Consider the following 15,552-nt stretch of genomic DNA (forward strand, 5'->3'; position numbering starts at 1 on the left):
ACTGGTTGGAGGAGGATTTGAGTCCTCAGGCAGGTGAGAAGCTAGATCTCAGAGTAAACAATAAGGGTTTCCACACCCTGAGATCCTTGTGAAGCGAAAACCAAAGCTTTAGGCAGACCGCGGCTGCCACCTGTCGGCGGCGATGGGTGTTGACTGCTGTGGCAGAGTGAGTCGCACGCCCCCAGGTGGAGGTCAGTCCCAGCTGGACCCCGCTCACGCTGTCGCTCCACATTCACCAGCAATGCTGCAGGCAGAAAGGACTCTTCCTTAAACGTATCAGACGGGGTAATGCGAATAGGGAGACACACGCATCTAGTAGTTTACATTATCTTTGGACCACGTTCACTTGCCACTTAAATGAGCCTTCCTTTTGTAATGTTTCATGTTCTGTGATCAGAAAATCGTGATCATGTGTCCAGATTAGGGCCTAACTTGAAACTTCTGGCCACTGGAGGCTGGGAAGGTATGCAAAGCCATCCTGATGAGTTGAAGGGGCAGGGAGACCAGAAAAAGCCAACCTGTCACAGTAGCTGTTTGCTCAAACTATATCCCTTCAACATTGTTCAAAGGGATGTCATTAGAAATGCATTCGTTTGGTTTTAAGATACTGCCCTCCGTTAACAAACCATGGAAATCTCTGGAAAGGTTAACGTGTGCATCATTTATATAACAAACATATTCATCGGATTACTTTCCAGAATTTCACTCCGCATGTTTTAAACAACCGCTCTAAGGCCTTCTCACTATTTATAGAATTGTCAGCATTTCTGGGTTTACCGTATGTGGAACTATGGAGGGCTCCACTGCTTCAGTGAAAATGGCAGCCACTGAGGCAGGGCTGGAAGAGAAGTAATGGAATATCAAGAAGTATCGAGAAGGCTGAGTCGCACATAAAGTGAATGTGTCACTTTCTCCACCAAACTAGCCACTTTTAGGCCATGTGCATCATTTATACAATAAACATATTTATCAGTTCACTTTCCAGAATTTTATTCCACATTTATTAAACAAATGCTCTAAACTGTGCTTGGCACTTGGGAGGATACAGGTGTGAGCACACTGTGGTATAAATGTGGAATAAACTCTCTCCTGTTTTTTCCAAGTTTAATGACAAAAGTGGGCAACTTTTTATAATCCGTAGCCAATGGATAGAGACTTGGACTCTAAGAATTTAGTAAGTTTTCTTCTTGATAGGTGTAGCATATAAACTGTGGGAGGGGGCGCTACTGGCATGTAGAGGGTAGAGGCCAGGGATGCTGCTAAACATCCTACAGTGTACAGGACACCCCTCCCCCAACAAAGAATAATCTAGTCCAAAATGCCAGCAGTGCCAAGGCTGAGAAGCCCTGCCCTAAAGGCTCCCACCATCACCCAAAGTCAACAAGTCAAAACTGAAAACCAGTTCTCCCCAAAGTGGCCTGATTTTACAACTGATTCCTCATTCTCCTCCCAAATCTGTCAGCCTAAACCCTGGAAACCTTCCTGGGCTTCACTCCATAAATCCATTTAGTCTCCAAGGTGTGCGGATTTTTGCCTTAGAACCTGTTTCTGACTCATGTCTTCCCATTCTCCTGAATCTAGTCAAGTATCACTCTGCAGTATCATTTGTCCAGGATCATCTCTACTGGATTTGTACTCCTGGAGTTCAGGAATCCTGTACTTGCATCTTTCAGACCTCTGTGTCCAGTACCATGCCCAGTGGGTGGAACATTTAGGAAGAAATATATAGAAATATATAAGGAGAAAGATTTCTGGATCAATAAAAACAAATTTCTAACAATTAAAGAAAAATGTATACATAAAAGTTAAATGCTTTTTTTTTTTTTTTTTTTTTTTTGCGGTACGCGCGGGCCTCTTACTGTTGTGGCCTCTCCTGTTGCGGAGCACAGGCTCCGGACGCGCAGGCTCAGCGGCCATGGCTCACGGGCCCAGGTGCTCCACGGCATTTGGGATCCTCCCGGACCGGGGCACGAACCCGCGTCCCCTGCATCGGCAGGCGGACTCTCAACCACTGTGCCACCAGGGAAGCCCCAGACATAAATTTTAAACTTTCTTTGGGAAGCTCCACTCAATCATCGTTGTTACGTGCTCCTTATCTCTTAATTTGCTTATTATATACATGTCAAACAATAAGTTCTAGAGATCATAGGTAATATGTGGGTTATTACAGCCTGTGAAGCAGTTTATTTTCTGCTCCTTCCCTCAAATGCCTCTGAACTGTGACTTTTCCCACTCACCCCATCCTTCCTGTTCTTTCTCTTTCCCCCCCCACCACTGAACACAGCTAATACCTGTTCACCTTTAGCTACCTTTTAGCCTATGTGCTGAACCAGGAGAAGGAATTCCCTCTAAGGAAATCTTCAGGATTTTGTCTTTTTTGTGTTTTTTTCATGAGGTGACGCCTTTCAGTGGCCCTGCCATTATAAAATGGAGAGTAGGAAAAAACATGTAAACAGAAACAGAGAAATTGCTGTGTCATGCTCTCATTTTCCTCACAATTTCCTTGTTTTAAATTTTATTAACTAAATTTCTTAATATCTACTAAGCAGTCAATGATGACCATCTTTATGTATAGATACTTCTCCGCATATACTATATGTATACATTTTACATACGTGTACACATTTCATATTGGTTTCCAATGTAAGCAATATTGCTAGAGTGTCCAACCTTGGTTAGATCTGGTTGGCTGATTCAAAGGTGGAAATTCTTCCAAGATTAGAGACTAACTGCTTTAGTCATTCCCACTGGATCTGACATCTTTGAAAGCACAATATTCCTTAATAAGTCCCTAGAGAGCTCGTTAAGCCGCAGCAAAGTTTAGCCCAATCAATGGAAGTATCATGTCTGTTTTCAGTTCATGTCAAGTACTAAAATTATCCTTTGCATGGCCAATGATGCTTTAGAAATGAATATTAACCGCTTTATCCTATACCAAAGAAGATTCTATCATTTTTACAGTTTCATTATTTATTACTTCTGAATTATAATCTGCTTTGTTGTCACTTCTCTCTTTAGAAGCCATAATGTCCCCTCTGGAGACCCGGTAGGGCCAGTTCAAGGAGGGAATCAGCTGGATATAAAGGCCTCAAGGCACGTGGCCTAGACTATTATTTTGGGGGCTTTTAGAACAGAACAATCCATGGCAGAATAGCGACTGTCGCCGTGTACCCGGGAACATTTCCAGGGGCTCACTATGTTGGATGACTCTCTAGCAGGCCTTCAAATCCCTCTTGGAGATGGAAATGCCTGTTAGGAATACTCTGATAGCCAAGCCGTTCCCAAAGCTATTTGACCTCAGGAGAATTTCTGGTGGAGAACACACTCACTGTTATTATGTATCTGTTTGTGGATCATCACATGATCTCTATACTGTTGCACTCAACTGACTTCTTCGTCTATGCTGCACTTGCTCTGAATCACAGCCCAACAGTCAGAGAAGAATGCAAATGATTCTTGCCTGGGCGCAGAACCTCATGGACTCGGCATCACGGCATCCAAGATGGTTGGCGCTATATAGGACCCAACTGACAACCAGCATGCTTGCTACTGGGAGTGGGAAAGGGGGAAATGGAGGGTTAAGAAGCTCCCCACCACCACAGGCACTGCAGTGTGATATATGACAGTGTGACCTTCTGCTTATACCACATCTGTCCTGGCATGCAGCTGGAGAAGTCTATCTGAACCTTCATTCATACATTCATTCATTCACTTGAAAAGTATTTACTGAGAAGTTTATTGTGTATCAAGCATGGTAATGAACACTGGGGACAGAACGATGGATCAAAAGACATCTTCCCTCGTCCCTGGAAGCCACAGTCTAATGGAAGACCCATGTGTTAATAGCACTCTATCCATTTCTCTATCATCTACACAATAAAACTAGTGATCAATGCTAAGATGATAGTATAAGGGAGATTTAGAGGTTAGGGAATAGCCTCTGTAAGTGATATCTAACCTCTCCCTGTAGGATGAAGAGGAATTAGGTAAGTGAAGCCTGGAGGAAGAGGTGCCTCAGGGCAATAGCATGAGTGGAGGCCCTGACGCAAGAGGGTTTGGTGCGTTCTCAGCGTGAACCAAGGCCTGTGATGGGGACGCTTAGAGAGGAGGCTGGTGGGGCAGGAGAATGGGAGGTTATGGAGAGCGTTGTGTGCCTTGTTTAGGAATTAAGATTTTAAAGTTAATTCAGTACTCACACCTTTTACACGAATCACTGGCTACTACTGAATTGCAGGGACCAGAGTGGATACCAGGAAGCCAATGAGAGATGCTCGTAGCTTGGATAAGGCATGTTGATGATGGAGATGAAGACGGAGGACAGATGGGAGACAAATTTAAGAGGTGAAGTCAAGACTGCTAGATGAATGGTTGGGTGTGGGGGTGAGATGCAGGAGTCGACAGTGAGCCTCGGGTTTCTGGCTTGGGCACCTGCATGTGAGCTTTTCCTGCAAATCCAGACATCGCTCTTGGTCATCTCTGAGCTTCTGGTGTCATCATTACTGAGATAACTAGAGACTTATCCCTAAAATAGTCCAGGTAGAATGTCAAAGGAGAGGAAGACTGGGAAGGTAAGACAGAGGGGTCTTTTTTCTCTACTAGAAGTGCGTTTCTCACTAGAAATTAAAAGGCTCAAAAAATAAACAGCTTCCCAATGGCAATATTCTACTATCATAAGTGGGGTTTTTGTTTTTCTGTTGGAACCTCTAGTCTCTTCCCTTTGCACACTGAAGGGACATTTATAAAGACCATTTTCCATTTTGAGCCTTTGGCAGAGGAAGTCCTGAGATGCCTCCTGCAGGTTCAAAACACAGTTATCCCTTCCCTTGTTCCCCTAAGACTACAGTGTGATTGCTGAGTAAGACATGGGGCTTTACCAATTTCCCCATTCCCTGAAAGCACTCAAGGGCAGAAAGGAAGAGAACACAATTGTGCAAACTTCTTCTGTACTCACGGGAAATAATGGATACTATTATGGTTTTAAGTTCAAGGATAATGACGGTGGAAACCTGGCCATATCAGTATAATAGCTCTATTAATAGCTGAGAGGGAAATTGCCTTTATTCTTCCAATATTCATAAATGACTTTCCCTTTCACAAGGGCATTTTCAACTTTTGTGGAGTTCTGAGTGATTTCTAAAGAAGAAAAGCCATGGTTGTTGTTATGAGTTGAACTGTGTCCCCCCACCCCCAATTTTATGTTGAAGTCCTTCCAAACTCCCAGTACCTCGGAATGTGACCTCGTGGGGCTTCCCTGGTGCCGCAGTGGTTGAGAATCCGTCTGCCAATGCAGGGCACACGGGTTCGAGCCCTGGTCTGGGAAGATCCCACATGCCGCGGAGCCACTAAGCCCGTGCGCCACAACTACTGAGTCTGCGCTCTAGAGCCTGCGTGCCACAACGACTGAGCCCACGTGCTGCAATTACCAAAGCCCGTGTGCCTAGAGCCCGTGCTCTGCAACAAGAGAAACCACCGCAGGCTTCCCTGGTGGCACAGTGGTTAAGAATCCGCCTGCCAATGCAAGGGACACGGGTTTGAGTCCTGGTCCGGGAAGATCCCACATGCCGCGGAGCAACTAAGTCCATGCGCCACAACTACTGAGCCTGCGCTCTAGAGCCTGCAAGCTACAACTACTGAAGCCCGCGCGCCTAGAACCCGTGCTCCGCAATAAGAGAAGTGACTGCGATGAGAAGCCCGTGCGCTGCAGTGAAGAGTAGCTCCCGCTCGCCGCAACTAGAGAGAGCCCGCGCGCAGCAACGAAGACCCAACGCAGCCAAAAATAAATAAATTTAAAAAAAAGAATGAGACCTCGTTTGGCAATAGGGCTGTTGCAGATCACATTAGTTAAAATGAAGCCATGCTGGAGTAGGCGTGGACCCTTAATCCAACATGACTGGCGTCCTTATAAGAAGAGAAGTGACACATAGAGGGAAGGCAGCCATGTAACAATGGAGGCAGAGATTGAAGTGATGCGTCTACAGCCAAGAAACGCCAAGGACTGCCAGCAAATACCAGGAGCTAGAAGAGGCAAGGAAGGATCCTCCCCTACACGTTTCAGAGGGATCACTGCCCGGTAGACACCTTGATTTCAGACTTCTAGCCTCTGGAACTGTGAGACAATAAACTTGTTTTTAAGCCACCCAGTTTGTGGTACTTTGTGATGGTGACCCTAGGAAACTAAATACAGTTGTAATGTTAGAAAATAACGTAGAGATCATGTAGTCCATTCTGCAAATGAGGAATCATGCTCAAAAGGTGGAGTGATTTGCTATGACCAGACCCGGGCATTTTACAGAGGCCAACAGAGATCAGTGCCAAAGAGGGATTTGGCAAATCTTAACCAGCTCCAAGAAAAAAGCAGAGGACCAAAGTGAGCTGATAGAGAGGACTTCAAGAGTGAAGAGTAGAAATGCCAGGAGCTTCAGACATGGTGGGGCGATGCTAGAAAAGCCACCCAAAAAAGGGCAAAGAAGAGAAATAAGGCTGTCAGTAGATCCACAGAGTTGTACAACCATCACTATAATGACTTTTAGAACATTTGCCTCGCTCCAACAAGAAATCCTGTTACCATTTGCAGTCACTTCCCATCTTTTTACAATGCCCCAGCCCCCAGGGAACCACTTATTGCTGTCTCTATGGACTTGCCTATTCTAGACATTTCCTATAAATGGCATCATACAGTATGTGGTCTCTTGTGCCAGGCTTCTTTCACTGAGCATCAGGTTTCCAAGGCACATCCATGTTGTAGTGTGTGTCAGTACTTCCTTCCTTTCTAAGGCTGAATAATATTCCGTTGTATGGCTATATCCCATTTTATTTATCCATTGGTTAGCTGATAGATTTTGGCCATTTTGGAACCAACACGTATAAGTTGTTCAAAAAGCATTTGTCCATTAAGTAGAAATTGTGAATTGAAGAAGATAGATGAGATAAAAGGTGAGATATCCCAGGCCCGATACTTTTGTATTCTCACCACCAAAAATGATAATAGGGGAGGATGGAGCCTTGAAAAAGACAGAAGAGGTTTGGAATGTGTGAGGCCTATTCTATCTCAATAGAAGGGGTCTGCGGACCTAATTATGGCTAAAGTGTTAATGCTCTAACTCTTGGCTCCTTTAGGATGTAGCAATGAGCATTGTGTGGAGGGTTTCCAGTACTGTGGTAGGACCAGCTGGAGCATGGAGGCCTGGCAGACCTCCCAGAGAGTCCTTCACACACACAGATGTTGACTGCTGGAACACAGCTGCTCCTTCCCACAGCCCTCTCTTCCTTCCCCTCTTTCACCCCGAGGAAACATGCTCACCTGAAGCCCGGACTTGGAGAGGGGAGAGCAGGCCAGTCACCATTGGTCCAACGACTCCGCACAAGTGTGCTCTGACACAGTGACGTCTGGTGCACACAGGAGGTGCTCCCTCAATTTTTGTTGCATGAACAGTGTAAAATATTTGAGTAGGAACCAGCTGCATCAAAAGAATGGAGACTGCCCTCTGAGACGGAGTCTCCACGTGGCAGGAAACGGTACTGAGAGTGCAGAGAATGCACCCCAGGGTGCGACTCAGCATCAGTCTGCAGACCACTTTATCACTGCACTAAACTTAGTCTATAAAGATAGGTATACGTGAACACGAAGATATAAGTATTTTAGAATTATTTGTAATACCAAAAGATTGGAAGCAATCTAAATGTTCAGCAATAAAGGATGGGGAAAATACCTTCTGATACATTCGTATAAGTCAGTACCATTGCAGCCGTTAGAAAGAAAAATATACACTGAGAAATTGTAAGTGAAAAGAGCAAAATGTAGAAGAGTAGTATAGAGTCTGCTCCTTTATAGTAAAAGAGCAATTAAAGGCTTAGATATGCAAACTGAAAGCTTCTAGAAGTTGTGGCAGAGACTGCTAGCTATCTCCCAAATCCCTTCTCTTGCTTCCACAGTTATATTTGAAATATATATATTTCCCAGCATACCTTGCAGTTATGTGGCGTCAAATAGGTCCTCACTAATGGAAGGGGAGCAGATGTTTGCCGCTGTTGAGTCTAGGCCTTAAGACACTGGTCTGAGTATTCTTCCTTGTTATTTTTCCCCCTGCCTACAGTGGGAACCCACCCTCACTGGTGACCCTGCCTGGACGATGGAGGTGATGCCAATTCCCTGGGGGACAGCAGAGCAACAAGAGAAAGGAACATGGGATCTTGAATGGCCATGTAGAGCAGAGCTGCCCTGCCAACCCAAACTATTCTCATTGGAACTGTTATGGGTGTCTCAGTCCGTCCAGGGTGCTATCACAAAATACCAGAGATCGGGTGGCTTATAAAAAACAAACATTTATTTCTCAAAATTCTGGAGGCTGGGAAGTCCAAGATCATGGCACTGGCAGATTCAGTGTCTGGTGAGAGCACGCTTCCTAGGTAGCTATCTTTTTGCTGTACCGTCACATGGTGGAAGGGGCAAGGGAGGGTTCTTGGACCACTTTTATAAGGGCACTAATCACATTCATGACGGATCTGCTCTCATGACCTAATCGCCTCCCAAAGGTCCAACCTCCTAACACCATCACCTTGGGGGTTAGGTTTCAACATGTGAATTTTGGGAGGACACAAACATTCAGGCCATAGCGTATGGGATAAAGAAATAAACTTCAGTATTGTTGGATCTCTTGGTTACAGCAACTGAGCCTTTACACTTATAATACAAAAGGATACATAAGAACTATTTTTTTTTTTTCGCGGTACGCGGGCCTCTCACTGTGTGCCCTCTCCCGTTGCGGAGCACAGGCTCCGGACGCGCAGGCTCAGCGGCCATGGCTCTCGGGCCCAGCCGCTCTGCGGCATGTGGGATCTTCCCGGACCGGGGCACGAACCCGTGTCCCCTGCATCGGCAGGCGGACTCTCAATCACTGTGCCACCAGGGAAGCCCTACATAAGAACTTTTAACAGTGATTGGCTCTAGGAAGCGAAGTTGTGTTGGGAGGGAGACTGAAATTTAATCATACATCCTTTTGTAAAATTTGAATTTTTAAAAGCTTGTATATGGGTATTATCATATATTCATTTAAAAATAACAGAAGACAAAACAATGCTTTCTCTTTAACAAATTAGAGGTCTGGGAGACACCGCTTCGGCAAAGATCCCCGGTGCTCTCCTTACTTGCTGCAAGTAATAATCCTTCCTTCTCCCGCAAAACATAACAAAACCAACCAACCAACCAACAAAATTACAGTTCTGATTTTTCCATAATGGTATCTTAAATGAGGAATGAATGAGTTTCAAGAACAAATGTTTTTATTAACCATTGATTTCACTACCTTCACTTTATGAAGATGTTTGCTAAGGAAAAGGTAAAATTGTTTGTGACTTTCATTAACTTGTCATTCTGTCAACAGGACACTGCCAAAGTATGTGAGCTTAACATAGACCTGTAATCACTACCACTGAAAACATGTACATTTTTATTTTACCAAAACAATCAGAGAACACAGGAATGAGCTTCTACCAGACAACAAGTTAATGTGGCATCCACAGGAACGAGCTGTAACTGCACCCCACCATGAATGGTCCTGCTTTTAGACATTTGTCTTCATGCCTCAACAAATGCAAGCATAAATACCTTTCTATTAACATCATGGGCACAGAACAGGGTTCAACGTGACAAAGCTAAAATCGTCCTTGACTGATTTCCACTTTGTCCATGTTACACTAAGACACATCATTTCGTTCAGTTCCTTAGAAACTCATATTTAAAGGTAACTCATGCTGCAAGATTAATTAAGAGACTGTACTTAAGGTAGTAAGGTGCACTGGAGATTTTTCTTCTTTTCATTCTAAAGGGACTTTACTTTCTTACGCTCGAATAATTTCCAGTTATTTTCAGTTCAAGTTCATAAGGTACCTCTTCAAGATTCATACTACACTGGATAGAAGATGCTATGGACAGATGCAGAGGAACCAAGGGGTAGCAGAGGTGGTAGGGAATGCCAACATTGTTACATGTGGCAGAACTGCATAAAGGGTACCGACAGGTAGGCATTCTGACATTACGTCTTCTGAGTAGGAACTAAAGATAGAATTTCTCTGTTAATAATTATCTTAATGTACAAACTTTATGAAAACTGTTCTCCCTTTGATTTCTACCAAAGCTTTTTCTTCCTAAGTATTCTCCAAAAACCCAGTGTTGATGGTATTTTATTTTATTTTTTAATCCCCCGGGCTTTTATTTATTTTTTAAATTATAGTTGATTTGCAATGTTGTGTTAATTTCTGCTGTACAGCCAAGTGACAGTTATATATACATTCTTTTTTAGTATTCTTTTCCATTATGGTTTATCCCAGGACACTGAATATAGTTCTCTGTGCTGTACAGTAGGACCTTGTTGTCCATCTATTCTATATGGAATAGTTTGCATCTACTAACCCCAAACTCCCAGTCCCTCCCCTTCCCCCTTGGCAACCAAGTCTGTTCTCTGTCCATGAGTCTGTTTCTGCTTCGTAGATAGGTTCCTTTGTGTCATATTTTAGATTCCACATATAAGTGATACCATATGGTATTTATCTTTCTCTTTCTGACTTACTTCACGTAGTATGATAATCTCCAGGTGCGTCCATGTTGCTGCAAATGGTGTTATTTCGTTCTTTTTTTATGGCTGAGTAGTATTCCACTGTATATATGTACTACATCTTCTTTATCCATCCATCTGTCGATGGACATTTAGGTAACTTATTTTATATTATAGATCTGTTTCCCTACTGTGTATTTATTATATGCTCATGATGTGAAATGAAGCACTTTAATCATTAATATCATGATTTACAGCAATAGCAATTGACAGATACTCCAAATGCTTCTAATTTAGCTACACACTTTTATAAAATGGTTAAGAAGTAAAAAAAACAGAAGCAAAACACTTTAAATACCATCCATCTTAGCCTTTAAATGGCATCTAAACTTTAGAAGTGAAATATTATAGCCAGTATTTATAAAAGTAATTGTAAAAGAAGGACTAATGCAAACACAGCGTAATATAGCCACATGGCCATGGATATATGATAACTCTAAATAGCAACTTAACATCAGAAGTATCATAGTTGCAAAAGTTCTGAGATATTGAAATGAAGGTATAGTAGGCCAACTGCTAAGATGGCCACAATGGTCCCCTCTCCTGGCATTCACCATTTATGACCAAGATGGCAGGCTGAGCAAGGCTATCACAACCGCCCATCTCGGTCATGGACCACTTTTCCAGGACTGAGGTGATCACTCCCATGGAGCTGGCAGGGCCGGTGATTTAACTCTAACAAGCAGACTATGGCCAAGGTGATGGGTTATCACTTCCCTGATTAGACTACAAAGATGGCGACTTCCACGGTGTCAGCAATCTCTCTCTCTTTTTGGCTTTGATGAAGCAAGCTGCCACAGCAAGGAGTCCACATGGCCGGGAACTGAGGGCAGCCTTGGGCCAACAGCCCAGGAAGAACTCAACCCTGAAAACCACCACATGAGTGTGAGCTCAGAAGTGGACGCTAACCCTAGCAGATGCCTGTGGCCCTGGCTGACACGGCGATTACAGCCTTTGAGAGGCCCTGAGCAGAGGACCCAGCGATAAGCCACGCCTGGACTCCTGATCCAGAGACTATGATATAACAAACTGTATCATTTTAAGCCATTAAGTTTGGGGGTAATTTGTTACACACCAAGTGATAGCTAAGACAGAAGGGTCACTGCTGTGCATTCTTAGTATGTTGGTGAACCCAGACTTAACATCAGTTAGTACTGCTTAATGGAATCGACATACAAATTGTTATACCGTGAATCATTTGCAGTTAAGACGACATTTTTCAGACTCTGCCAAAACAAGCCTTCCGCCTTGGGGTTGTCGGGCCACTGGAGGATGGAGCTCTTGCAGATCCTCTGCCGCAGCCTCAAATACTGCGAATGCTGCAACACTGGCTCCAGCAGAATAAAGACGATCACATCCATATTCTCATCGATTAGCCTCTGCAAGGCCAAGTAGAAAGCTGTTTTAAAGTTCCAGTTTTTGGCATACTTTTTGGTTAGAACAAATATTGTTTTCCTGCTTTGGTTGATGCTCTGCATGAGGTTGTCGATGATGGCGAGTCCCGGGTCCCAATCCCTTTCCTCTAAACAGAGGAGCACATTTTTGTCCTCACTCTCTTCCAGGTGGAAGCGCAGCTCATTGATCACCCAGTCCGTGACAGAGGCATCTTTGGTGTCATAAGAAACGTAAGCATCGTAGAAAGTCTGGGATGTGGAAAGAGACCTGTAGCCTTTTACCTTAGCTAAGCACACATGATAGAGAAACCAAGCATCCCAGTAAAACCAATGATGAGCCAGGGCAGCCAGCATAACTGAGATGGTGACAAAAAAGGTGAAGAAACAGAATATTGCCGCAATGGTATCTGAAACACAAGTTGTGAGCTCTAGACTCACAATACTCTTGCCTTGTTGATCCCCAGGACTGGCGCAAATGACATCTGTCAATCTGGGAATTGTGACGTTCAGATTCCCATCCATCCATTCTCGAAAATCTCCGATGTCACAGGTACAGTCAAAAGGGTTTCTACCTAGTTCCAAAATGGCTAACTTGGTGGCGGTCTTAGTTTCAAACGTGGATTTGTTGATCATCTTGAGCTGGTTGGCACTTAAATCGAGGTGTGTCAGACTGCTGGCTTCGGAAAGAAAGCCGGACGGCAGGTGGGAAATCCTGTTTTGACCCAGGAGCAGTGTCTCAAGAGAAGATGTGAATTTCGATAGGCTGTCAGTTACAAAGAACAGCTCGTTCCCACTTAAGTCAAGCAAGCAGAGATGAGGAAACTGCTGTAGTAATGACCAGTTAAAGAAATTTAACCTATTATCATTTATATATAGTTCGGTGAGACTCCGGGGCAAGTTAAGGAAGGCTTCATCGGGGATACGCTGAAGGTTATTAGAGGCTAAATGAAGCCGTGTCAGATTGCTGAGATATTTAAAAATTTGCCAGTACCTGACATCTTGAGCATTCCACAAAAGGTCAAGGCGGTTTCCACTGAAAACTAATTCTTCCAGGGACATGCTTTTCAGGTATGGTTCTGTTAAAGTAAAAATACTATTGTAGCTCAAGTTTAAAACTTTCAGCTGAGTTAAATTTTGAATAAATCCTAGACGGTGTGTTACCCCTGCTATTCGGAAGTAGTGCGCATTGTAGCTCAGATCTAGAACTTCTAACAATGGCAATTCGCTGAAAGCAGCGTCATCGTCAAAGTCTAGTCTGTTGTTTGTCAAGTCCAAATACTTGATACCACGCAAAAGTGAAAACTCAGTTCCATTTAACGCTTGACCGTTGCCATTTGAAGACAGATTTAAACAGGAAATGTTCCTAAAACCTTCAAATTGCTTTATCCCAATAAAGAAAATACTGTTCAAGCTTAAATCTAAGGCTTTGCCGTAATTGGAACATTGTGGCTTTATCAAAGGATTGGTGTTATGATAAAAATTCGAATGTGGGTCAAACTCAGTAACTGCTGACCGTGGCTTAAGGATATGCCTTTGGAAAGAGGAGCCATTTGCATTTTGTTGCTTGGTATCACTGACCAAGGGTGATATTCTGTTTTCGGACAAGTAAATGATTTTCAGGTTGGAGAACGACTGGAAAACGGTAAAATCAATTTGCTTAATAAAATTAACGCCCAAGTTGATAGCCATTAAATTTGAGAGGTTCCTCAGGGGCTGGAAATCTTCGTTTCTAAGTTCCTGGAACACATAACCTCTTAAATGCAATATCTGGAGAGATGTAAGCTTTGAAAAATTTTGAGAAATATTAATGTACTGTGGATATTTTTTCAGCTCATAGTTGTAAGATAAGTCAAGTATTTCTAAGGAGGGCAGTTTTGCCAAAAATTCCCCAGAGGCTATTTCGTCCATTAAATAGTTGAATTCGAGATGCAGCACCTTTAGATGATGCATGTTGTCAAACCAGGTCGCAGGAACCTTCCGGAGCGAAGTGCTAGAGAGGTTTAGGTAGCGAAGTTGGGTCAGGGTTTGAAAAGCAAGAGGATGTATCTGAATTGAAGCACCTCCTTTGCAAGGTATGCAGGGAAATGGCGCGTTAAAACATCTCGGGCAGTTCCCACTTAAATCTAGTACTTTTAAATTTCTCAGTCCCTTGAAGTCTTCTTGACTGATGTTTTTGATCTTGGTGTTGCTAAGATAGAGCTCTGTTAGGGAGCTTGGCAGTTTGGGTGGCACGTGGAAAAGGGGATTAAAAGATAATGACAGCACCTTCAACTTGGTAAGGTTTTCAAAGGTTCCATCTTCTACGGCAAAGGTTTCATTACAAGCAAAGTAACAGTTCCAGCCCAAATAGAGACTTTCCAGATTCCTAAGTCCAGAAGTGTTCTTTTTCGTTAACACAGTTATTCTATTTTGAATTAGACTAAGTTCTTTCAAAGATTTTGGCAAACCAGCCGGTACTTCTTGTAACTGGTTGTCTTCAAGCAGTAACTCCCTTAGGTTTTTTAGGTTGAGAAATGCCCCGTCTGTAATAGTCATACCGTTCTTTACAGCAGGATTTTCATTCTGGGGCCACAGCTTGACGTTATGGTTTAGATCGATCTTAGTCAGATTTTGCAGCCCTTGAAATGATTCATTTGTTATGCGTCTGATGAAATTACCAGATAGGTCTAGTTCTGTCACACTTTTGTCCACTGTTTGGGGTACCTCGTGTAATCGACGATTGTTACATTCTGCAATAACGGAGCCATTTCGTTTTGTCTCATCGCAAGGATAGCTTCTAGAATAATTTGCTTCAGCGAAGAACTCACAGGAATCAGAGATTAGCAGGAAAAGGCAGGTCAGAAGCAAAAAGTGAAGAGTCATGTTTTCCTAAAGAAAATCAAAGTGGAGTCACAATATGAGAGGGGCAATATTTGCCGGGCATTTCATGATGAAATTCAGTGCTTCAACCATACTTGGCCTGAGCTTTGAAGTGGGAGTTCTCTTAACTGTTAAATACACTGCATTAAATTAGGTTCCAAACGATTTTAGTTTTTGACCGTGTTCAGCTTCATGGTGCTCAAAGAAGTGAAAGATGAAGCTATCTGAGATGTGATGACAAGAAAACCTGAAAAGCTTTTGCAGAAGCACTCATCAAGATGCCTCACCACCATAACGGGCCTGATGCTGGACCCTGGCTATGGTTCACGCCAGATCTATAGCACAGCAAGCTATACATCTGTCGCTTCGACCTATTAGCATAACTCGATGAAACTTTGGCCAGTCCCAAGGAGAGTCCAGATCCGGAGATGACCTTTCACCTACACAGCATATATTTTATTGGTACTTCCCACAATTTTTCTATACCTCTATGATGGTATGTATCAAATTCTCTTATGTCCTAGCATGAAAGTGGACATTTTCTGTCGATAATAATAGCAAACAAAGTGTCACGTTTTACGCCAAACGTAAACATTTTCTCACCCATGTTTATGTTCCCAGTAACAAACGGGACAGGTTCTATTATTATCCACATTTTGTAAGTGAAGAAACAAACTCAGAGACTTAAC

At 43.3% G+C, this 15,552-nt stretch overlaps 1 protein-coding gene across 1 annotated transcript; it reads right to left on the reverse strand.

The window, feature by feature from the left end:
- Positions 1–8,314: 8,314 nt before the first annotated feature.
- Positions 8,315–14,866, reverse strand: TLR8 (toll like receptor 8). The gene has a single exon (XM_067722971.1). It carries the CDS (start codon positions 14,864–14,866, stop codon positions 11,759–11,761), a length of 3,108 nt encoding a protein of 1,035 aa, XP_067579072.1. The 3' UTR covers positions 8,315–11,758.
- Positions 14,867–15,552: the final 686 nt, after the last annotated feature.

The sequence above is a fragment of the Pseudorca crassidens genome, chromosome X (genome assembly GCF_039906515.1).
Source record: "Pseudorca crassidens isolate mPseCra1 chromosome X, mPseCra1.hap1, whole genome shotgun sequence".
In the NCBI taxonomy this organism is placed as follows: domain Eukaryota; kingdom Metazoa; phylum Chordata; class Mammalia; order Artiodactyla; family Delphinidae; genus Pseudorca; species Pseudorca crassidens.